Source organism: Oncorhynchus mykiss, unplaced genomic scaffold (genome assembly GCF_013265735.2).
Source record: "Oncorhynchus mykiss isolate Arlee unplaced genomic scaffold, USDA_OmykA_1.1 un_scaffold_120, whole genome shotgun sequence".
NCBI lineage: Eukaryota > Metazoa > Chordata > Actinopteri > Salmoniformes > Salmonidae > Oncorhynchus > Oncorhynchus mykiss.
Window position 1 is genome coordinate 1,666,613 of NW_023493661.1, and position 25,471 is coordinate 1,692,083.

The window sequence follows — 25,471 nt, forward strand, 5'->3', positions numbered from 1 at the left end:
TCTATTTGTGTGTGTGTGTCTGTCTGTCTGCCTGTCTGCCTGTCTGCCTGCCTGTCTGCCTGCCTGCCAAGTGTCTTCACAGACAGTCTGTTCCTTGTCTCCATCTGTCATCCCAACATGTGTCAAGCTGACCACCATTGTCACCCTGTACCCAAGAGCTCCAAGGTAACCCGTCTAAATGTCTACAGCCCAGTGTGACTACCGTCCCGTAGCCTCTCACACCTGTCACCCTGTACCCAAGAGCTCCAAGGTAACCCCGTCTAAATGACTACAGCCCAGTGTGTCTACCGTCCCGTGACACCTGTCACCATGAAGTGCTTTGAAAGGCTAGTTTTGACACACCACATCACCAACCAAAATCATCCCAGAAACCCCTAGATCCACTCCAATTCGCATACCGCCCCCTAGCAGATCCACAGATGATGCAATCTCTATTGTGCTCCACTCTGCCCTTTCCCACCTGGACTAAAGGAACATCTATGTGAGAATGCTGTTCATTGACTACAGCTCAACGTTCAACACCATAGTGGCCTCAAAGCTAATCACTAATCTAAAAACCCGGGAACTAAACACCTCCCCTCTGCAACTGGATCCTGGACTTCCTGACGGGCCGCCCCCCAGGTGGTGAGTGTAGGCAACAACACATCTGCCATGCTTATCCTAAACCCGGGGGCCCCTCAGGGGTGTGTGCTCAGTCCCCTCCGGTACTCCCTGTTCACTCATGACTGCATGGCCAGACACTAGGTCAGATAAGAACAAATTCTTATTTATAATGACGTACTACTAAAGAGGCCTAGTTAAATAAGGTCCACACAAACCCAGACAGTCGTGAAGAGGGAACGGTAGCGCCTCTTCCCCCTCAGGAGGCTGAATGAATTTGGCACCGGGCCCTGAGTTCCTCAAAACGTTGCACCATTGAGCTCTCAGAACAACAGCTTCTACCTCCATAAGACTGATAAATAATTAATTAATGGTCAAATTAAATCAAACTAATTATATCTGTCACATGCAGTCTGTTCCTTGTCTCCGTCTGTCATCCCAACATGTGTCAAGCTGACCACCATTGTCACCCTGTACCCAAGAGCTCCAAGGTAACCCGTCTAAATGTCTACAGCCCAGTGTGTCTACCGTCCCGTAGCCCCTCACACCTGTCACCCTGGTGAACCCTGACCTCCTTACATCAGGTCTGGTGAACCCTGACCTCCTTACATCAGGTCTGGTGAACCCTGACCTCCTTACATCAGGTCTGGTAAACCCTGACCTCCTTGCATCAGGTCTGGTGAACCCTGACCTCCTTACATCAGGTCTGGTGAACCCTGACCTCCTTACATCAGGTCTGGTGAACCCTGACCTCCTTACATCAGGTCTGGTGAACCCTGACCTCCTTACATCATGTCTGGTCAACCCTCCTGGCTGTGCAGGGTTTTGCTCCTAATACACCCGATTAAGCTAATCTCTCTAGTCCAGGAGGCTCCTAACCTATTGTCTCTCTCCCTCCTTTCTCTCCTCTCCTCTCCTCTCCTCTCCTCTCCTCTCCTCTCCTCTCCTCTCCTCTCCTCTCCTCTCCTCTCCTCTCCTCTCCTCTCCAGTCCATGAAGCCTGTAACCTGGTGCCCATGGATCCAAACGGTCTGTCTGACCCCTACGTGAAGCTCAAACTCATCCCCGACCCCAAGAGTGACACCAAGCAGAAGACCAAGACCATCAAGGGAAACCTCAACCCTACCTGGAACGAAACTTTCAAATTGTATGTTCAGTTGACACTACGTTTTACACTATCTTTGTTAAAGAGGCTTCTGAATGTTACACTATCTTTGTTAAAGAGGGCCTCTGAACTTTACACTATCTTTGTTAAAGAGGCTCTGAACTTTACACTGTCTTTGTTAAAGAGGCTTCTGAACTTTACACTATCTTTGTTAAAGAGGGCCTCTGAACTTTACACTATCTTTGGTAAAGAGGTATGAAACCTTCACACTGAGGATATTTTTTACAACACAAGATCTTCCACTTCCGAGAGACAGTTCTAAACTAAATGACTGGAAGATGACTTAATGAGTGTTCTCTACTCCCTCCCTCCCCTTCTCCTCACTACCCTTCTCCCACCCTCCCTCCCTCCCTCCCTCCCCTTCTCCTCACTACCCTTCTCCTTCTCCCACCCTCGCTCCCTCCCTCCCTCCCTCCCTCCCTCCCTCCCTCCCTCCCTCCCCTTCTCCTCACTACCCTTCTCCTTCTCCCTCCCTCCATCCCTCCCTACCTCTTCCCCTTTCCTCCCTCCCTCCCTCCCTCCCTCCCTCCCTCCCTCCCTCCCTCCCTCCCTCCCTCCCTCCCTCCCTCCCTCCGTCTCCTTCCCCATCTCCTTCTCCCTCCCCCTTCTCCTCACTTCCCCTCCCCACCTCCCTCCTCCCTCTCCTCCCTGGTCTATAGTCCCCTGAAGGATTCTGATAAGGACCGTCGTCTGTCGGTGGAGATCTGGGACTGGGATATGACCAGCAGGAACGACTTCATGGGAGCGCTGTCCTTCGGCATCTCAGAACTCCAGAAACAAGGAGTGGACGGATGGTGAGATGGAGAGGAGGGGTAGAAGGAGGGAGGGGGAGGGGTAGAAGGAGGGGTAGAGGGAGGGGTAGAGGGAGGGAGGGGGGAGGGGTAGAGGGAGTCGTAGAGGGAGGGAGGGGTAGACGGAGGGAAAGGTGGAGGGAGGGAGGGGGAAGGGTAGAGGGGGGAGGGGTAGTGGGAGGGGTAGAAGGAGGAAGGGGGAGGGGTAGAGGGAGGAGGGAAGGAAAGGTGGAGGGAGGGAGAGAGGGAGGGGTAGAGGGAGGAAGGGGTAGGGAAGGGTAGAGGGAGGAGGGAAGGAAAGGTGGAGGGAGGGAGGGAGGGAGGGAGGGAGGGAGGGAGGGAGGGAGGGAGGGAGGGAGGGAGGGAGGGAGGGAGGGAAAGGTTGAGGGAGGGAGTGGAGGGGGAGGGGAGAGGTAAGGATGGAGGGAGGAGGAGGAAGAGAGGAGAGAGGTAAGGATGTAGGGAGGAGAAGGAAGAGAGGAGAGAGGTAAGGATGTAGGGAGGAGGAGGAGGAAGAGAGAGAGGAGAGAGGTAAGGACGTAGGGAGGAGGGGAGAGGTAAGGATGTAGGGAGTAGGAGGAGGAGGAGGAGGAGGAGGAAGGTCCTACCTTTCACGGTCTCTCTCTCTCTCTCTGTCTCTCTCTCTCTCTGTCTCTCTCTGTCTCTCTCTCTCTCTCTCTCTCTCTCTCTCTCTCTGTCTGTCTCTGTCTCACCCTCTCTCACTCTCTATTTTCGCTGACACAACCATGTGGAGAGTTTTTAATGAGATGCCAGCGTTTGAGGTGGAGCTGGAGAAGATGCCATTAAATATCAGATTGTGTATGTTCCTACTCCCATCTGTGCTGCGGTACAAAGCCCTCTGCCTTCTGGCAGTGGGAAGACTCACCGGGACAACAACAACACAACACCACAAGAGAGAGAGACAACAAGTTAATAACAGGAAGAGGGGGAAATAGATGAGTAAATGAGAGGAAGAGAGGGTCTCTGCATCAGTATGGTGTAGTGTTAGCTCTGCTGTTACCTGTTCAACCCTGTAGTCGAGTTAGTCTGGTACTGTAGTCTAGTTAGTCTAGTACTGTAGTCTAGTACTGTAGTCTAGTACTGTAGTCTAGTTAGTCTAGTACTGTAGTCTACTCAGTCTGGTACTGTAATCTAGTACTGTAGTCTAGTACTGTAGTCTAGTACTGTAGTCTAGTTCGTCTGGTACTGTAGTCTAGTTAGTCTGGTACTGTAATCTAGTACTGTAGTCTAGTACTGTAGTCTAGTACTGTAGTCTAGTTCGTCTGGTACTGTAATCTAGTACTGTAGTCTAGTACTGTAGTCTGGTACTGTAGTCTAGTTAGTCTAGTACTGTAGTCTAGTACTGTAGTCTAGTTAGTCTGGTACTGTAGTCTAGTACTGTAGTCTAGTTAGTCTGGTACTGTAGTCTAGTACTGTAGTCTAGTACTGTAGTCTAGTTAGTCTAGTACTGTAGTCTAGTTAGTCTGGTACTGTAATCTAGTACTGTAGTCTAGTACTGTAGTCTAGTTAGTCTAGTACTGTAGTCTAGTTTGTCTGGTACTGTAATCTAGTACTGTAGTCTAGTACTGTAGTCTGGTACTGTAGTCTAGTACTGTAGTCTAGTTGGTCTGGTACTGTAGTCTAGTACTGTAGTCTAGTTAGTCTAGTACTGTTGTCTAGTTAGTCTGGTACTGTAGTCTAGTTAGTCTAGTACTGTAGTCTAGTTAGTCTAGTACTGTAGTCTAGTACTGTAGTCTAGTACTGTAGTCTAGTACTGTAGTCTAGTTAGTCTAGTACTGTAGTCTAGTACTGTAGTCTAGTACTGTAGTCTATTTAGTCTAGTACTGTAGTCTAGTTAGTCTAGTACTGTAGTCTAGTACTGTAGTCTAGTTAGTCTAGTACTGTAGTCTAGTTAGTCTAGTACTGTAGTCTAGTTAGTCTGGTACTGTAGTCTAGTACTGTAGTCTAGGTAGTCTAGTACTGTAGTCTAGTACTCTAGTCTAGTTAGTCTAGTACTGTAGTCTAATTAGTCTAGTACTGTAGTCTAGTACTGTAGTCTAGTTAGTCTAGTGAGTCTGGTACTGTAGTCTAGTTAGTCTGGTACTGTAGTCTAGTGAGTCTGGTACTGTAGTCTAGTTAGTATAGTACTGTAGTCTAGTTGGTCTAGTACTGTAGTCTAGTTAGTCTAGTACTGTACTCTAGTACTGTAGTCTAGTACTGTACTCTATTTAGTCTAGTACTGTAGTCTAGTTATTCTAGTACTGTAGTCTAGTACTGTAGTCTAGGTAGTCTAGTACTGTAGTCTAGTTAGTCTAGTACTGTAGTCTAGTACTGTAGTCTAGTACTGTAGTCTATTTAGTCTAGTACTGTAGTCTAGTTAGTCTAGTACTGTAGTCTAGTACTGTAGTCTAGGTAGTCTAGTACTGTAGTCTAGTTAGTATAGTACTGTAGTCTAGTTAGTCTAGTACTGTAGTCTTGTACTGTAGTCTAGTACTGTAGTCTAGTTAGTCTAGTACTGTAGTCTAGTACTGTAGTCTAGTACTGTACTCTATTTAGTCTAGTACTGTAGTCTAGTTATTCTAGTACTGTAGTCTAGTACTGTAGTCTAGGTAGTCTAGTACTGTAGTCTAGTTAGTCTAGTACTGTAGTCTAGTACTGTAGTCTAGTACTGTAGTCTAGTTAGTCTAGTACTGTAGTCTAGTTAGTCTATTACTGTAGTCTAGTACTGTAGTCTAGTTAGTCTAGTACTGTAGTCTAGTTAGTCTAGTACTGTAGTCTTGTACTGTAGTCTAGTACTGTAGTCTAGTTAGTCTGGTACTGTAATCTAGTACTGTAGTATAGTACTGTAGTCTAGTACTGTAGTCTAGTACTGTAGTCTAGTTAGTCTAGTACTGTAGTCTAGTTAGTCTAGTAATATAGTCTAGTTAGTCTAGTACTGTAGTCTAGTTAGTCTAGTACTGTATTCTAGTTAGTCTAGTGCTGTAGTCTAGTTAGTCTATAACTGTAGTCTAGTGCTATAGTCTAGTTAGTCTAGTTAATCTAGCACTGTAGCCTAGTTAGTCTGGTACTGTAGTCTAGTACTGTAGTCTAGGTAGTCTAGTTATGTATTCTAGTTAGTCTAGTACTGTAGTCTAGTTAGTCTAGAACTGTAGTCTGGTACTGTAGTCTAGTTAGTCTAGTTAATCTAGTGCTGTAGTCTAGTTAGTCTTGTACTGTAGTCTAGTTAGTCTAGTACTGTAGTCTAGTTAGTCTAGTAATGTAGTCTAGTTAGTCTAGTACTGTAGTTTAGTTAGTCTAGTACTGTAGTATAGTTAGTCTAGTACTGTAGTCTAGTTAGTCTAGTACTGTAGTCTAGTTAGTCTAGTACTGTAGTCTAGTTAGTCTAGTACTGTAGTCTAGTTAGTCTGGTAATGTAGTCTAGTACTGTGGTCTAGTTAGTCTGGTACTGTAGTCTAGTTAGTCTAGTACTGTAGTCTAGTTAGTCTAGTACTGTAGTCTAGTTAGTCTATTACTGTAGTCTAGTTAGTCTAGAACTGTAGTCTAGTGCTGTAGTCTAGTACTGTAGTCTAGTGAGTCTAGTACTGTAGTCTAGTTAGTCTAGTACTGTAGTCTAGTACTGTAGTCTAGTTAGTCTAGTAATGTAGTCTAGTTAGTCTAGTACTGTAGTTTAGTTAGTCTAGTACTGTAGTATAGTTAGTCTAGTACTGTAGTCTAGTTAGTCTAGTACTGTAGTCTAGTTAGTCTAGTACTGTAGTCTAGTTAGTCTAGTACTGTAGTCTAGTTAGTCTGGTAATGTAGTCTAGTACTGTGGTCTAGTTAGTCTAGTACTGTAGTCTAGTTAGTCTAGTACTGTAGTCTAGTTAGTCTAGTACTGTAGTCTAGTTAGTCTAGTACTGTAGTCTAGTTAGTCTAGAACTGTAGTCTAGTACTGTAGTCTAGTACTGTAGTCTAGTGAGTCTAGTACTGTAGTCTAGTTAGTCTAGTACTGTAGTCTAGTTAGTCTAGTACTGTAGTCTAGTTAGTCTAGTACTGTAGTCTAGTACTGTAGTCTAGTACTGTAGTCTAGTTAGTCTAGTACTGTAGTCTAGTTAGTCTAGAACTGTAGTCTATTTAGTCTAGTACTGTAGTCTAGTTAGTTTGGTAATGTAGTCTAGTACTGTGGTATAGTTAGTCTAGTTAGTCTAGTACTGTAGTCTAGTTAGTCTAGTTAGTCTGGTAATGTAGTCTTGTACTGTAGTCTAGTTTGTCTAGTACTGTAGTCTGGTTAGTCTAGTACTGTAGTCTAGTTAGGCTAGTACTGTAGTCTAGTACTGTAGTCTAGTTAGTCTGGTACTGTAGTCTGGTACTGTAGTCTAGTACTGTAGTCTAGTACTGTAGTCTAGTACTGTAGTCTGGTTAGTCTAGTACTGTAGTCTAGTACTGTAGTCTAGTACTGTAGTCTAGTACTGTAGTCTAGTACTGTAGTCTAGTACTGTAGTCTGGTTAGTCTAGTACTGTAGTCTAGTACTGTAGTCTAGTACTGTAGTCTAGTACTGTAGTCTGGTTAGTCTAGTACTGTAGTCTAGTTAGGCTAGTACTGTAGTCTAGTACTGTAGTCTAGTTAGTCTGGTACTGTAGTCTGGTACTGTAGTCTTGTACTGTAGCCTAGTTATTCTAGTACTGTAGTCTAGTTAGTCTAGTACTGTAGTCTAGTTAGGCTAGTACTGTAGTCTAGTACTGTAGTCTAGTTAGTCTGGTACTGTAGTCTGGTACTGTAGTCTAGTACTGTAGTCTAGTTAGTCTAGTACTGTAGTCTAGTACTGTAGTCTAGTTAGTCTAGTACTGTAGTCTAGTACTGTAGTCTAGTACTGTAGTCTAGTTAGTCTAGTACTGTAGTCTAGTACTGTAGTCTAGTACTGTAGTCTAGTTAGTCTAGTACTGTAGTCTAGTACTGTAGTCTAGTACTGTAGTCTAGTTAGGCTAGTACTGTAGTCTAGTACTGTAGTCTAGTTAGTCTGGTACTGTAGTCTGGTACTGTAGTCTAGTACTGTAGTCTAGTTAGTCTAGTACTGTAGTCTAGTACTGTAGTCTAGTTAGTCTAGTACTGTAGTCTGGTACTGTAGTCTAGTACTGTAGTCTAGTTAGTCTAGTACTGTAGTCTAGTACTGTAGTCTAGTTAGTCTAGTACTGTAGTCTAGTACTGTAGTCTAGTACTGTAGTCTAGTTAGTATAGTACTGTAGTCTAGTTAGTCTAGTACTGTAGCCTAGTTATTCTAGTACTGTAGTCTAGTTATTCTAGTTAGTCTGGTAATGTAGTCTTGTACTGTGGTCTAGTTAGTCTAGTTTGTCTAGTACTGTAGTCTAGTTAGTCTAGTTAGTCTGGTGCTGTAGTCTAGTTAGTCTAGTACTGTAGTCTAGTACTGTAGTCCAGTTTGTCTAGTACTGTAGTCTAGTGAGTCTAGTTAGTCTAGTCAGTCTAGTTAGTCTAGTACTGTAGTCTAGTTAGTCTAGTTAGTCTAGTACTGTAGTCTAGTGAGTCTAGTTAGTCTAGTTAGTCTAGTTAGTCTAGTACTGTAGTCTAGTGAGTCTAGTTAGTCTAATCAGTCTAGTTAGTCTAGTACTGTAGTCTAGTTAGTCTAGTTAGTCTAGTACTGTAGTCTAGTGAGTCTAGTTAGTCTAGTCAGTCTAGTTAGTCTAGTACTGTAGTCTAGTTAGTCTAGTTAGTCTAGTACTGTAGTCTAGTTAGTCTAGTACTGTTGTCTAGTTAGTCTAGTTAAACTCGTACTGTAGTCTAGTTAGTCTAGTACTGTAGTCTAGTACTGTAGTCTAGTACTGTAGTCTATTTAGTCTGGTACTGTAGTCTAGTTAGTCTGGTACTGTAGTCTAGTTAGTCTAGTACTGTAGTCTAGTTAGTCTAGTACTGTAGTCTAGTTAGTCTAGTTAGTCTAGTTAGTCTAGTACTGTAGTCTAGTTAGTCTAGTTAGTCTAGTTAGTCTAGTACTGTAGCCTAGTTATTCTATTACTGTAGTCTAGTTAGTCTAGTTAGTCTAGTAATGTAGTCTAGTTAGTCTAGTTAGTCTAGTACTGTAGTCTAGTTAGTCTAGTTAGTCTAGTACTGTAGTCTAGTTAGTCTAGTTAGTCTAGTTAGTCTGCTGTTGATGTTACTGTGACATCTGTTTCTAACAATTCATATTTCTCCTCCCTCTAATTTGAATCTCTCCCCCTCCTCTCCTCCTCTCCCCTCCCCTCTCCTCTCCTCACCCTCTCCTCCTCTCCCCTCCCCTCCCCTCTCCTCTCCTCTCCTCTCCTCTCCTCTCCTCTCCTCTCCTCTCCTCTCCTCTCCTCTCCTCTCCTCACCCTCTCCCTCTCCTCTCCTCTCCTCCTCTCCCCTCCCCTCCCCTCACCCTCTCCTCTCCTCCCCTCTCCCTCTCACCTCCTCTCCCCTCTCCTCTCCCCTCTCCCCCTCCCTCTCCTCTCCTCTCCCCTCTCTCCTCCCCCTCCCCTCTCTCCTCTCCAGGTTTAAGTTGTTATCTCAGGAGGAAGGAGAGTACTTCAACGTCCCAGTTCCTCCTGAGGGCGAGGAGGGCAACGAGGAGCTACGGCAGAAGTTTGAGGTGTGTGTGTGTTAGTTCCTCCTGAGGGTGAGGAGGGCAACAAGGAGCTACGGCAGAAGTTTGAGGTGTGTGTGTGTTAGTTCCTCCTGAGGGCGAGGAGCGCAACGAGGAGCTACGGCAGAAGTTTGAGGTGTGTGTGTTAGTTCCTCCTGAGAGCGAGGAGGGCAACGAGGAGCTACGGCAGAAGTTTGAGGTGTGTGTGTGTTACTTCCTCCTGAGGGCGAGGAGGGCAACGAGGAGCTACGGCAGAAGTTTGAGGTGTGTGTGTGTTTGTGTGTGTCAGGGTGTTTGTGTATCCTGAGGGCGAGGAGGGCAACGAGGAGCTACGGCAGAAGTTTGAGGTGTGTGTGTTAGTTCCTCCTGAGAGCGAGGAGGGCAACGAGGAGCTACGGCAGAAGTTTGAGGTGTGTGTGTGTTAGTTCCTCCTGAGAGCGAGGAGGGCAACGAGGAGCTACGGCAGAAGTTTGAGGTGTGTGTGTGTTAGTTCCTCCTGAGGGCGAGGAGGGCAACGAGGACCTACGGCAGAAGTTTGAGGTGTGTGTGTGTTACTTCCTCCTGAGGGCGAGGAGGGCAACGAGGAGCTACGGCAGAAGTTTGAGGTGTGTGTGTGTTACTTCCTCCTGAGGGCGAGGAGGGCAACGAGGAGCTACGGCAGAAGTTTGAGGTGTGTGTGTGTTACTTCCTCCTGAGGGCGAGGAGGGCAACGAGGAGCTACGGCAGAAGTTTGAGGTGTGTGTGTGTTAGTTCCTCCTGAGGGCGAGGAGGGCAACGAGGAGCTACGGCAGAAGTTTGAGGTGTGTGTGTGTTAGTTCCTCCTGAGAGCGAGGAGGGCAACGAGGAGCTACGGCAGAAGTTTGAGGTGTGTGTGTGTTAGTTCCTCCTGAGGGCGAGGAGGGCAACGAGGACCTACGGCAGAAGTTTGAGGTGTGTGTGTGTTACTTCCTCCTGAGGGCGAGGAGGGCAACGAGGAGCTACGGCAGAAGTTTGAGGTGTGTGTGTGTTACTTCCTCCTGAGGGCGAGGAGGGCAACGAGGAGCTACGGCAGAAGTTTGAGGTGTGTGCGTTTGTGTGTCAGTGTGTGTTTGTGTATCAGGGTGTGTGTGTGTGTTTGTGTGTTAGGGTGTGTGTGTATCTGGGTGTGTGTGTTAGGTTGTGTGTGTGTATATCAGGGTGTGTGTGTTAGGTTGTGTGTGTTTGTGTGTCAGGGTGTTTGTGTATCAGGTTGTGTGTGTTAGGTAGTGTGTGTGTATATCAGGGTGTGTGTGTTAGGTTGTGTGTGTTTGTGTGTCAGGGTGTTTGTGTATCAGGTTGTGTGTGTTAGGTAGTGTGTTTTTGTGTGTGTGTGTGTGTGTGTGTGTGTGTGTGTGTGTGTGTGTGTGTGTGTGTGTGTGTGTGTGTGTGTGTCAGGGTGTTTGTCAGACACTCTCTCTGGGTGAGCTCTTAGTGGTTGGCAGGCAGACTTACCATGCGATCTGGCAGGCTGAGGAGACTGTGTGTATGTGTGGTCAGCCAGCTCTCTTGGTAAGCCTCACTCATTAACACATTTGGCAGGGTAGATAGCACCACTCTGTCTCTCTCCTCCTCTTCTCCTCCATCCCGCTCTCCTCTCCTCTCCACCCCCTCCTCCTCTCCCCTCTCTCTGTCTCTCTCTCTCTCAACACCACCCCGTCCTCCTCTCCCCTCTCTCTCTATCTCTCCCCCTCCTCCTCTCCCCTCTCTCTCTATCTCTCCCCCTCCTCCTCTCCCCTCTCTCTCTATCTCTCCCTCTCCCCTCTCTCTGTCTCTCTCTCTCCCAACACCACCCCCTCCTCCTCTCCCCTCTCTCTCTATCTCTCCCCCTCCTCCTCTCCCCTCTCTCTGCCTCTCTCTCTCCCAACACCACCCCGTCCTCCTTTCCCCTCTCTCTATCTCCCCCCCTCCTCTCTCTCTATCTCTCCCCCTTCTCCTCTCCCCTCTCTCTGTCTCTCTCTCTCCCAACACCACCCCCTCCTCCTCTCCCCTCTCTCTCTATCTCTCCCCCTCCTCCTCTCCCCTCTCTGTCTCTCTCTCTCCCAACACCACCCCGTCCTCCTCTCCCCTCTCTCTATCTCCCCCCCCTCCTCTCCCCTCTCTCTCTATCTCTCCCCGTCCTCCTCTCCCCTCTCTCTGTCTCTCTCTCTCCCAACACCACCCCCTCCTCCTCTCCCCTCTCTCCCCTCTCTCTGTCTCTCTCTCACCCAACACCACCCCCTCCTCCTCTCTCTCTATCTCTCCCCCTCCTCCTCTCCCCTCTCTCTGTCTCTCTCTCTACTTTTGTCTCGTCAGTATTCAAGGTCACAGTGAAGCCGTTTCTACAGACACTCACAGAGACGCTGTCTCTAGGGGCAAGATATCACACACACACACACACACACACACACACACACAACACACACACAAACTACCTCTAGGGCCAAGCTATCTGAGGAGAGTAGTGTGAAATCTGGAGGAGAGAGGGAGAGAGAGAAAAGTAGAGAGAGAGAGAGAGACAGACAGACAGACAGACAAGGCATGTAACATATCTCTCTCTCTCTCTCTGTCTCTCTCTCTGTCTCTCTCTCTGTCTCTCTCTCTCTATCTCACACTCTCTCTCTCTCTGTCTCTCTCTCTCTCTGTCTCTCTCTCTGTCTTTCTCTCTATCTCTCTCTCTGTCTCTCTCTTTCTCTCTCTCTCTCTCTCTCTCTGTCTCTCTCTCTGTCTTTCTCTCTATCTTTCTCTCTGTCTCTCTCTTTCTCTCTCTGTCTCTATCTCTCTCTCTCTATCTCTCTCTCTCTCTCTCTCTCTCTCTCTCTCTCTCTCTCTGTGTGTCTCTCTCTGTGTCTCTCTCTGTCTCTCTCTGTCTCTCTCTCTCTCTCGTTATTGAACTGTCTTTTTTTGGACACTGTGGATACCTCCGTGTCCTGTCCCGCTCTGATGACGTCATTAATAATGTCACTTCCTGTTCCCTGGTACAGAGGGCAAAGATTGGTCCGAGCACCAAGAACACAGAAGGCTCGGCCTCCAAGTTCGACTCCAACGGGAACAGAGACCGCATGAAGCTGTCGGACTTTAACTTCCTGATCGTGTTGGGCAAGGGTAGCTTCGGCAAGGTAACGAGAAGGAGTGCTACTACAACTTCCCTCTCATCCTCTCCCTCTCATCCTCTCCCTCTCATCCTCTAGGCAAGGGTAGCTTCGGCAAGGTACAAGAAGGAGTGCTACTACAACTTCCCTCTCATCCTCTCCCTCTCATCCTTTCCCTCTCATCCTCTCCCTCTCATCCTCTCCCTCTCATCCTCTCCCTCTCATCCTCTCCCTCTCATCCTCTCCCTCTCATCCTCTCCCTCTCATCCTCTTCCTCTCATCCTTTCCTTCTCATCCTTTCCTTCTCATCCTCTCCCTCTCATCCTCTCCCTCTCATCCTCTCCCTCTCATCCTCTCCCTCTCATCCTGTGTGTGTGTGTGTGTGTGTGTGTGTGTGTGTGTGTGTGTGTGTGTGTGTGTGTGTGTGTGCGTGCGCGCGTGCATGTGCTTGTGTCTGAATGAGAATTGGAAAGCAGGTAATCTCTCTGACATGGACACTGATATTCCTTAGAGAGAGAGGGAGAGGGAGGGAGGGAGCGAGCGAGAGATAGAGAGAGACAGGGATGAGGAAGAGAGACAGGGATGAGGAAGAGGTAGAGAGACAGGAAGAAAGATGAGGAAGAAGGACAGGGATGAGGAAGATGAGGAAGAGGTAGAGAAACAGAGAGAAGGGGAGGGATAGAGAGAGAGAGAGAGATGAGGAAGAGAGACAGGGAGAAAGGGAGGGATATAGAGAGAAAGATGAGGAAGAGGTAGAGAGACAGGGATGAGGAAGAGGAAGAGGAAGAGGTTTTGAGAGAGAGATGAGGAAGAGAGACAGGGATGAGGAAGATGAGGAAGAGGTAGAGAAACAGAGAGAAGGGGAGGGATAGAGAGAGAGAGAGAGAGAGAGAGAGAGATGAGGAAGAGAGACAGGGAGAAAGGGAGGGATATAGAGAGAAAGATGAGGAAGAGGTAGAGAGACAGGGATGAGGAAGAGGAAGAGGAAGAGGTTTTGAGAGAGAGATGAGGAAGAGAGACAGGAGGACAGCATTGTCTAAGAAGTAGAGTCTAGCTCTGTTCTGTTCTGCTGCCAGCTGTTCCCATGGCAACAGGCATTCAGAGAGATATGGATACTACAGACCTGGTCATTACTGCAGTTGGGAACACACACACACACACACACACACACACACACACAGAGACACACACACACACACACACACACACACACACACACAGAGACACCTTTCTTAGTTTCAATATTGGTGTGTAGTTACCCCAAGAAACTCCCTATGGCATGCTTATAGACTCTAAAAGCTGTTATGAACTCCCTATGACATGCTTATAGCTTTCTAAAGCTGTTATGAACTCCCTATGACATGCTTATAGCTTTCTAAAGCTGTTATGAACTCCCTATGACATGCTTATAGACTCTAAAAGCTGTTATGAACTCCCTATGGCATGCTTATAGCTTTATAAAGCTGTTATGAACTCCCTATGGCATGCTTATAGCTTTTCCCATATAGAAAGGGATGGAGAGAGAGAAGCGAGAGAAAGGGATGGAGAGAGAAGAGAGAGAAAGGGATGGAGAGAGAAGAGAGAGAGAGAGAGAGAGAGAGGAGAGAGAAAGGGATGGAGAGAGAGGAGAGAGAAGGGGATGGAGAGAGAGAAGATGGAAAGGGATGGAGAGAGAGAAGAGAGAGAAAGGGATGGAGAGAGAAGAGAGAGAAAGGGATGAGAGAGAGAAGAGAGAGAAAGGGATGAGAGAGAAGAGAGAGAAAGGGATGGAGAGAGAAGAGAGGGAAAGGGATGGAGAGAGAGGAGAGAGAGGGATGGAGAGAGGGAAAGCGATGAGGAGAGGGAGAGAAAGGGATGGAGAGAGACAGAGAGAGAGAGAGAGAGAGACAGGGTTGGAGAGAGAGAAAGGAGAGAGGGAAAGGGATGGAGAGAGAGAGAGGAGAGAGGGAAAGGGATGGAGAGAGAGAGAGGAGAGAGAAAGGGATGGAGAGAGAGGAGAGAGAAAGGGATGGAGAGAGAGGAGAGAGAAAGGGATGGAGAGAGAGGAGAGAGAAAGGGATGGAGAGAGAGGAGAGAGAAAGGGATGGAGAGAGAGGAGAGAGAAAGGGATGGAGAGAGAGGAGAGAGAAAGGGATGGAGAGAGAGGAGAGAGAAGGGGATGGAGAGAGAAAGGTATGGGGAGAGAGACAGGGATGGAGAGAGAGAAAGGGATGAATAGAGTGTAATAGAGGAGGTCTTGGAACAGATGGTGTCCTCTCTGCATTTACATAGTTACACTGTCACCTTATGGACACACACACACACACACACACACACACACACACACACACACACACACACACACACACACACACACACACACACAGTGAAATATAAGGTTTCCTCCAGGGTCCTTCTCGGTTCCAAGAGGTTTGTGTCTGACCTTGGAGGGGAAAGTCTGAGCAGAACCACACACAGGTCTCTGAGTTCCGTGGCTGAGTTGTCATGGCCACGATGTGTTCTTGGCCTCGGTCCATCGCCACGGAAACAGAACCCGATGACGATCAGTGTGAATCTTCCATCCCTGTGTGTGTGTGTGTTTGTCCTAGAGGTGTGATTGTGAACAGATGTTTCCCCAGATTTCTTGATTATAGAGAATATGTTTCTGAATTGCTTGACTGCTGCCAATCTCTCTCTCCCTTCCCCTCTCCCTCCCCTCCTCTCCCTCTCCCTCTTCTCTCTCCCCCTAGCCCTCTCCCTCCCCTTCTCCCCCTTTCCCCCTCCTCCCTCCTCTCTCTCCCCCTCTCCCCCTCCTCCCTCTCCCCTTCCTCCCTCCTCCCTCTCCCCCTCCTCCCTCCCCCTCCTCTCTCTCTCCCCTTCCCTCCCCTTCCCCCCCCTCCCACTCTCTCTCCCCCTCTCTCTCTCCCTCTCCCTCACCCCTCGTCCCTCCCCCTCTACCTCCTCTCTCCCCCTCCCTCCCCTTCTCTCGCTCCCCTTCTCCCCCTCTCCCCCTCTCCCTCTCTCTCTCCCTCCTCTCTCCCCCTCTCCCTCCTCCCTCTCTAAAGATGTCTCCCTCCTCTCTCTCTAGGTGATGCTAGCAGAACATAAGGACAGAGAGGAGCTGTACGCCGTAAAGATGTCTCCCTCCTCCCTCTCTAAAGATGCGTCCCTCCTCTCTCTCTCTAGGTGATGCTAGCAGAACATAAGGACAGAGAGGAGCTGTACGCCGTAAAGATGTCTCCCTCCTCTCTCTCTCTAGGTGATGCTAGCAGAACATAAGGACAGAGAGGCGCTGTACGCCGTAAAGATTTCTCCCTCCTCTCTCTCTCTAGGTGATGCTAGCAGAACACAAGGACAGAGAGGACCTGTAAGCTGTAAAGATGTCTCCCTCCTCTCTCTCTCTCTAGGTGATGCTAGCAGAACATAAGGACAGAGAGGAGCTGTACGCCGTAAAGATGTCTCCCTCGTCTCTCTCTCTCTAGGTGATGCTAGCAGAACATAAGGACAGAGAGGAGCTGTACGCCGTAAAGATGTCTCCCTCGTCTCTCTCTCTCTAGGTGATGCTAGCAGAACATAAGGACAGAGAGGAGCTGTACGCCGTAAAGATGTCTCCCTCGTCTCTCTCTCTCTAGGTGATGCTAGCAGAACATAAGGACAGAGAGGAGCTGTACGCCGTAAAGATGTCTCCCTCGTCTCTCTCTCTCTAGGTGATGCTAGCAGAACATAAGGACAGAGAGGAGCTGTACGCCGTAAAGATGTCTCCCTCCTCTCTCCCCCTCTCCCTCCTCCCTCTCTAAAGATGTCTCCCTCCTTTCTCTCTAGGTGATGCTAGCAGAACATAAGAACAGAGAGGAGCTGTACGCCGTAAAGATGTCTCCCTCCTCTCTCCCCCTCTCCCTCCTCCCTCTCTAAAGATGTCTCTCTCCTCCCTCTCTAAAGATGTCTCCCTCCTCTCTCCCCCTCTCCCTCCTCCCTCTCTAAAGATGTCTCCCTCCTCCCTCTCTAAAGATGTCTCCCTCCTCCCTCTCTAAAGATGTCTCCCTCCTCTCTCTCTCTAGGTGATGCTAGCAGAACATAAGGACAGAGAGGAGCTGTACGCCGTAAAGATGTCTCCCTCCTCCCTCTCTAAAGATGTCTCCCTCCTCCCTCTCTAAAGATGTCTCCCTCATCCCTCTCTAAAGATGTCTCCCTCCTCTCTCTCTCTCTAGGTGATGCTAGCAGAACATAAGGACAGAGAGGAAGGAGCTGTACGCCGTAAAGATGTCTCCCTCCTCTCTCTCTAGGTGATGCTAGCAGAACATAAGGACAGAGAGGAGCTGTACGCCGTAAAGATGTCTCCCTCGTCTCTCTCTCTCTAGGTAATGCTAGCAGAACATAAGGACAGAGAGGAGCTGTAAGCTGTAAAGATGTCTCCCTCCTCCCTCTCTAAAGATGTCTCCCTCCTCCCTCTCTAAAGATGTCTCCCTCCTCTCTCTCTAGGTGATGCTAGCAGAACATAAGGACAGAGAGGAGCTGTACACCGTAAAGATGTCTCCCTCCTCTCTCTCTCTAGGTGATGCTAGCAGAACATAAGGACAGAGAGGAGCTGTAAGCTGTAAAGATGTCTCCCTCCTCTCTCTCTCTAGGTGATGCTAGCAGAACATAAGAACAGAGAGGAGCTGTACGCCGTAAAGATGTCTCCCTCCTCTCTCTCTAGGTGATGCTAGCAGAACATAAGGACAGAGAGGAGCTGTACGCCGTAAAGATGTCTCCCTCCTCCCTCTCTAAAGATGTCTCCCTCCTCTCTCTCTAGGTGATGCTAGCAGAACATAAGGACAGAGAGGAGCTGTACGCCGTAAAGATGTCTCCCTCCTCTCTCTCTAGGTGATGCTAGCAGAACATAAGGACAGAGAGGAGCTGTACGCCGTAAAGATCCTGAAGAAGGACGTGGTGATTCAGGATGATGATGTGGAGTGCACCATGGTGGAGAAGAGGGTCCTGGCCCTGTCCGGGAAACCTCCCTTCCTCACACAGCTCCACTCCTGCTTCCAGACCATGGTAAACACACACACACACACACACACTGTGATGACTTGATGTGTTGGTGATGTGACTGAGTCAGTCTGTGATGACTTGATGTGTTGGTGATGTGACTGAGTCAGTAGGTGATGACTTGATGTGTTGGTGATGTGACTGAGTCAGTCTGTGATGACTTGATGTGTTGGTGATGTGACTGAGTCAGTCTGTGATGACTTGATGTGTTGGTGATGTGACTGAGTCAGTCTGTGATGACTTGATGTGTTGGTGATGTGACTGAGTCAGTCTCTGATGTGTTGGTGTTGTGACTGAGTCAGTCTGTGATGACTTGATGTGATTGAGTCAGTCTGTGATGACTTGATGTGTTGGTGATGTGACTTAGTCAGTCTGTGATGACTTGATGTGTTGGTGATGTGACTTAGTCAGTCTGTGATGACTTGATGTGTAAGGGAATACCCCCCTGAATTGGACAAAAATGAATGGCAACATATTGGCATTGGACAAACCATATACACGATGTCCAATACCACCCAAAGCGGCGTTGATTCGTGTAAAGTATATGGCAAATGCCATATGGCAATTGCCAATTGTAACACCTCAAAAATCCAACAGGGGGCGAGTGCGCTCCACCGGGGTTTTTCATATTGGAAATGTAACCCAAGTCAACATCCAAAAGAAAATTTTTGAAAAAAGGATATTTTTTTCAAAAACTTTTCACCCCTTAAAAAAGTGCTTTCTGGGCCTTTTTTCGAAATTCTTTCGATTTTTTTGGTCAATTACACATGTGTAAGAGCTGTATGAATATACTTTTGTCCAATTTTTTTATCATATTTTTTTTTTTTTTAATTACATGCGCATAAGGCATATGTTTTGTACATTTGGAATATGATTTCATAGAAAGTCAAAAGTCGAAAATTTGATTTTTTTTTTAAACTTTAAAAACTAAAAAAAGTGCTTTCTGGACCGTTTTTCGAAATTGTTTCGATTTTAAGACAATTAATCATGTGTAAGAAGTGTATGAATATACTTTTGTAAAATGTTATTATCATAATTTTTTTTTTTTTACTTGTGCATAAGGAACATGATTTGTCCATTTGCAATATGATTTCATAGGAAGTCAAAAGTCAAAGTCCAAAGTCAATTTTTTTTGGGGCCAAAATTGACTGAACTGATGAACTCGGGACGGCCGGGCAGTGATAGTTGTTCATTTCCATCACTCGTTGTGTTGATTTCATCATGTCCATTTGGTGATGTTTTTTCACTATAGAATCATATTGCAAATGCGCGTGCAACTGGTAACCGGGAAAAAAAAATGATGATTTCATTATGTCCATTTGTTTATGTTTCCTTACTTTTTCAAAGTCACTGTGCATTTGCAATATGTTTCAATGGGCAGGTACCATCACGTGCAACTGGTCACCTAAAAATAAAAAAATGTTGTTTATGTTTCCTTACTTTTTCAAAGTCACTGTGCATTTGCAATATGTTTTTTCACTATAGAATCATATTGCAAATGCACGTGCAACTGGTCACCTAAAATAAAAAAAAAATGGTTTATGTTTCCTTACTTTTTCAAAGTCACTGTGCATTTGCAATATGTTTTAATGGGCAGGTACCATCACGAATTGGTCATGCTATAAAAATCCTGCAGGAATGTGAAATTGACTAGCCCGATGAACTCGGGATGGCTTTGCAGTGATTCTGGGTCATCTCAATGACTCGTTTGGGTAGATTTCAGAATGTCGCTTTTGGTGATGTTTTTTCACTATAGAATCATATTGCAAATGCACGTGCAACTGGTCACCCAAAAATAAAAAAAATTGATTTTTTTTGTTTATGTTTCCTTACTTTTTCAAAGTCACTGTGCATTTGCAATATGTTTCAATGGGCAGGTACCATCACGAATTTGTCATGCTATAAAAATCCTGCAGGAATGTGAAATTGACTGGCCCGATGAACTCGGGATGGCTTTGCAGTGATTCTGGTTCATCTCAATCGCTCGTTAGGGTAGATTTCAGAATGTCGCTTTTGGTGATGGTACCTCACTGTTTAAACATATTGCAAATGTACAAGAGTCCATCAGTCAATTAGATATCATTCTGACACCAAACTGATACAAACTGACACCAAACCCACTTTTTCCAACTCGTTTAGTAGCCAACTATTACATACTTCAGAGCTGGCCCAAAATTCACAACGCCTTCGGTTCAAACCATAAAAAAACCATAAAACACATAGTTACGTTCTAGCTGCGGGTCCATTTCTTATGTTATGTGTTGGCCTAGCTGAGGCGACCCCGAATCCCAAGATTCGGCTCGATAGGTCATTTGGTGTCCGAGAAAAACCCTAATTGGTGCTGAAAATCCACTATTTTCCATGCCTTCCTACGGGGTCCTTGAACGAGCTATCGGACAGAAACGTTGGGGTCCGTCTCTATGGGCCGAGCCGGTTTCAATGCACCTAGCCTTGCGTCTCTGAGACTTTTCTAAACGTCGTCATTTTTGTGATGGTCAAAATTAATTGAAGGTATTGCAAATGTACGAAGCTGTTTCTCGGTCCGAGAACCGTCTAGAGCCACGTAACTCACCACGCACCATCGACCGGAGGTCTAGAACAGGTTTCTAAAGTTTCGGAACTCTAGGTCTGACGGTTCTTTTTTAGCTCCAACAAAGCTAACTATTGCAGCCACTGTCTGTCTCTACGCACCCCAATACGTCCCTCCATCCAACTTGTGTTTTAGTGTGATTTTTTTTCCTTTGATTTTTTTGGGGAAAAATGACTGATTTACAGTTCATGGGGGTTGCCTAATCACACATATGAAGTTTTGGAAAGATCAGACTTTTTTAACCCCTCGAAACAGCCCCTGAGACACCAGTTATGGCACTTCCGGTTGGCACAGGAAGCTATAAATCACCACATATCCTCATTGGGGTATGCTGTTACAGAATCCTGAGTTTTAAGTCCTTACGTTAAGAACTGACTGATTTACACAGGGTTGAATGCACTATGTCTGTCAAACTGCAGGCAGGGTATGGGTAAACACTTTTAGGGGCATTTTAACCACTTCCGGTTGGTCCAGGAAGCTCAGAATCAACACATGTAGACCTCATAGTGGCCTGATGGACTGGTACCGAAAACAGGTTCATACGGCATTCATAACCCATATAGACTTCAGGTTGAAATTAGGGGTGCAGGCAATGTATTCCTATGGGGAGAGATGACACTGTAATCTGTGAGATCAAAAAACACTGTTTTACTGTGAAGGGTTAATGCCACACGGTCAAGGTTAGGCTTGCACGGATCGGGAGGACCTTAGGAACATTCATGTGGTGTAATTTTTCTTCTCACCTAAACGGTTCTCTCACTGTCACTCAAAAGCAAATGACATTGTGGGGCAGGCTTCATTTTGGGCCTACTTTTCTAATGGTCGTTGCGCTTACACCGAGCGAGCTACGGTCAAGCGGGATAGCTCGTTGAACTCAGCACAGTCTGGAGACTATGGTGATGCCATTTTTTGTGTTGATTTCAGAATGCCATTTTGGTGATGGTCCCTCTCTGTTTAAACATATTGCAAATGCACAAAAGTCAACTAGCAAGTCAGTGTCCATCAGTCAATTAGATGTCATTATGACACCAAACCCACTTTTTCCTACTCATTTAGAAGCCAACTATCACATATGTCAGAGCAGGCCCATAATTCACAGCGCCTTCAGTTTAAAACATAATAAAAAGGTAAAACACATAGTTACGTTCTAGCTGCGGGTCCAGTTCGGACATTATGTGAAGTCCTATGTGAGGCGACCCCGAATCCCGAGTTTCGGCTCGATAGGTCATTTGGTGTCCGAGAAAAACCCTAATTGGTGCTGAAAATCCACTATTTTCCATGCCTTCCTACGGGGTCCTTGAACGAGCTATCGGACAGAAACGTTGGGGTCTGTCTCTATGGGCCGAGCCGGTTTCAATGCACCTAGCCTTGCGTCTCTGAGACTTTTCTAAACGTCGTCATTTTCGTAATGGTCAAAATGAATTGAAGGTATTGCAAATGTACGAGGCTGTTTCTCGGTCCGAGAACCGTCTAGAGCCACGTAACTCACCACGCACCATCGACCGGAGGTCTAGAACAGGTTTCTAAAGTTTCGGAACTCTAGGTCTGACGGTTCTTTTTTAGCTCCAACAAAGCTAACTATTGCAGCCACTGTCTGTCTCTACGCACCCCAATACGTCCCTCCTTCCAAGTTGTGTTTTAGTGTAATTTTTTTTTCCTTTGAATTTTTTGGGAAAAATGACTGATTTACAGTTCATGGGGGTTGCCTAATCACACGTATGAAGTTTTGGACAGATCTGACTTTTTTAACCCTTCGAAACAGCCCCTGAGACACCAATTATGGCACTTCCGGTTGGCACAGGAAGCTACAAATCAACACATATCCTCATTGGGGTATGCTGTTACAGAATCCTGAGTTTTAAGTCCTTACGTTAAGAATTGACTGATTTACACAGGGTTGAATGCACTATGTCTATCAAACTGCAGGCAGGGTATGGGTAAACACTTTTAGGGGCATTTTAACCACTTCCGGTTGGTCCAGGAAGCTCAGAATCAACACAGGTAGACCTCATAGTGGCCTGATGGACTGGTACCGAAGACAGGTTCATACGGCATTCATAACCCATATAGACTTCAGGTTGAAATTAGGGGTGCAGGCAATGTATTCCTATGGGGAGAGATGACACTGCATTCTGTGAGATCAAAAAACCCTGTTTTACTGTGAAGGGTTAATGCCACACGGTCAAGGTTAGGCTTGCACGGATCGGGAGGACCTCAGGAACGTACCTGAGGTTGAATTGTGCTTCTCACCTAAACGGTTCTCTCACTGCCACCCAAAATCAAATGACATTGTGGGGCAGGCTTCATTTTGGGCCTTCTTTTTTTCAAGTTTGCTGCACTCAGAACGAGCTACGGTCAAGCGGGGCGTCTCGTTGAACTCGTCATAGTCTGGAGACTATGGGGATGTCATTTTTTGTGTTGATTTCAGAATGACATTTTGGTGATGGTCCCTCTCCGTTTAAACATATTGCAAATGCACAAAAGTCACCTAGCAAGTCAGTGTCCATCAGTCAATTAGATGTCATTATGACACCAAACGGATATCAATTGACACCAAACCCACTTTTTCCTACTCATTTAGAAGCCAACTATCACATATGTCAGAGCAGGCCCATAATTCACAGCGCCTTCAGTTTAAAACATAATAAAAAGGTAAAACACATAGTTACGTTCTAGCTGCGGGTCCAGTTCGGACATTATGTGAAGTCCTATGTGAGGCGACCCCGAATCCCGAGTTTCGGCTCGATAGGTCATTTGGTGTCCGAGAAAAACCCTAATTGGTGCTGAAAATCCACTATGCCTTGCTACGGGGTCCTTGAACGAGCTATCGGACAGAAACGTTGGGGTCCGTCTCTATGGGCCGAGCCGGTTTCAATGCACCTAGCCTTGCGTCTCTGAGACTTTTCTAAACGTCGTCATTTTTGTGATGGTCAAAATTAATTGAAGGTATTGCAAATGTACGAAGCTGTTTCTCGGTCCGAGAACCGTCTAGAGCCACGTAACTCACCACGCACCATCGACCGGAGGTCTAGAACAGGTTTCTAAAGTTTCGGAACTCTAGGTCTGACGGTTCTTTTTTAGCTCCAACAAAGCTAACTATTGCAGCCACTGTCTGTCTCTACGCACCCCAATACGTCCCTCCATCCAACTTGTGTTTTAGTGTGATTTTTTTTCCTTTGATTTTTTTGGGGAAAAATGACTGATTTACAGTTCATGGGGGTTGCCTAATCACACATATGAAGTTTTGGAAAGATCAGACTTTTTTAACCCCTCGAAACAGCCCCTGAGACACCAGTTATGGCACTTCCGGTTGGCACAGGAAGCTATAAATCACCACATATCCTCATTGGGGTATGCTGTTACAGAATCCTGAGTTTTAAGTCCTTACGTTAAGAACTGACTGATTTACACAGGGTTGAATGCACTATGTCTGTCAAACTGCAGGCAGGGTATGGGTAAACACTTTTAGGGGCATTTTAACCACTTCCGGTTGGTCCAGGAAGCTCAGAATCAACACATGTAGACCTCATAGTGGCCTGATGGACTGGTACCGAAAACAGGTTCATACGGCATTCATAACCCATATAGACTTCAGGTTGAAATTAGGGGTGCAGGCAATGTATTCCTATGGGGAGAGATGACACTGTAATCTGTGAGATCAAAAAACACTGTTTTACTGTGAAGGGTTAATGCCACACGGTCAAGGTTAGGCTTGCACGGATCGGGAGGACCTTAGGAACATTCATGTGGTGTAATTTTTCTTCTCACCTAAACGGTTCTCTCACTGTCACTCAAAAGCAAATGACATTGTGGGGCAGGCTTCATTTTGGGCCTACTTTTCTAATGGTCGTTGCGCTTACACCGAGCGAGCTACGGTCAAGCGGGATAGCTCGTTGAACTCAGCACAGTCTGGAGACTATGGTGATGCCATTTTTTGTGTTGATTTCAGAATGCCATTTTGGTGATGGTCCCTCTCTGTTTAAACATATTGCAAATGCACAAAAGTCAACTAGCAAGTCAGTGTCCATCAGTCAATTAGATGTCATTATGACACCAAACCCACTTTTTCCTACTCATTTAGAAGCCAACTATCACATATGTCAGAGCAGGCCCATAATTCACAGCGCCTTCAGTTTAAAACATAATAAAAAGGTAAAACACATAGTTACGTTCTAGCTGCGGGTCCAGTTCGGACATTATGTGAAGTCCTATGTGAGGCGACCCCGAATCCCGAGTTTCGGCTCGATAGGTCATTTGGTGTCCGAGAAAAACCCTAATTGGTGCTGAAAATCCACTATTTTCCATGCCTTCCTACGGGGTCCTTGAACGAGCTATCGGACAGAAACGTTGGGGTCTGTCTCTATGGGCCGAGCCGGTTTCAATGCACCTAGCCTTGCGTCTCTGAGACTTTTCTAAACGTCGTCATTTTCGTAATGGTCAAAATGAATTGAAGGTATTGCAAATGTACGAGGCTGTTTCTCGGTCCGAGAACCGTCTAGAGCCACGTAACTCACCACGCACCATCGACCGGAGGTCTAGAACAGGTTTCTAAAGTTTCGGAACTCTAGGTCTGACGGTTCTTTTTTAGCTCCAACAAAGCTAACTATTGCAGCCACTGTCTGTCTCTACGCACCCCAATACGTCCCTCCTTCCAAGTTGTGTTTTAGTGTAATTTTTTTTTCCTTTGAATTTTTTGGGAAAAATGACTGATTTACAGTTCATGGGGGTTGCCTAATCACACGTATGAAGTTTTGGACAGATCTGACTTTTTTAACCCTTCGAAACAGCCCCTGAGACACCAATTATGGCACTTCCGGTTGGCACAGGAAGCTACAAATCAACACATATCCTCATTGGGGTATGCTGTTACAGAATCCTGAGTTTTAAGTCCTTACGTTAAGAATTGACTGATTTACACAGGGTTGAATGCACTATGTCTATCAAACTGCAGGCAGGGTATGGGTAAACACTTTTAGGGGCATTTTAACCACTTCCGGTTGGTCCAGGAAGCTCAGAATCAACACAGGTAGACCTCATAGTGGCCTGATGGACTGGTACCGAAGACAGGTTCATACGGCATTCATAACCCATATAGACTTCAGGTTGAAATTAGGGGTGCAGGCAATGTATTCCTATGGGGAGAGATGACACTGCATTCTGTGAGATCAAAAAACCCTGTTTTACTGTGAAGGGTTAATGCCACACGGTCAAGGTTAGGCTTGCACGGATCGGGAGGACCTCAGGAACGTACCTGAGGTTGAATTGTGCTTCTCACCTAAACGGTTCTCTCACTGCCACCCAAAATCAAATGACATTGTGGGGCAGGCTTCATTTTGGGCCTTCTTTTTTTCAAGTTTGCTGCACTCAGAACGAGCTACGGTCAAGCGGGGCGTCTCGTTGAACTCGTCATAGTCTGGAGACTATGGGGATGTCATTTTTTGTGTTGATTTCAGAATGACATTTTGGTGATGGTCCCTCTCCGTTTAAACATATTGCAAATGCACAAAAGTCACCTAGCAAGTCAGTGTCCATCAGTCAATTAGATGTCATTATGACACCAAACGGATATCAATTGACACCAAACCCACTTTTTCCTACTCATTTAGAAGCCAACTATCACATATGTCAGAGCAGGCCCATAAT

The 25,471-nt window shown here is 46.4% G+C and overlaps 1 protein-coding gene across 1 annotated transcript in view; it reads left to right on the plus strand.

Annotated features, from left to right (window-relative positions):
* The window catches only part of LOC110498604 (protein kinase C beta type-like), a gene marked incomplete at its 3' end in the record, with an annotated part of 138,213 nt that overhangs the window by 80,979 nt on the left and 31,763 nt on the right, over nucleotides 1-25,471 (plus strand). The window contains 5 exon segments of the mRNA XM_036972143.1: nucleotides 1,590-1,746; nucleotides 2,424-2,558; nucleotides 9,052-9,148; nucleotides 12,121-12,255; nucleotides 17,071-17,244. Coding sequence (XP_036828038.1) covers nucleotides 1,590-1,746; nucleotides 2,424-2,558; nucleotides 9,052-9,148; nucleotides 12,121-12,255; nucleotides 17,071-17,244 — 698 coding nt within the window.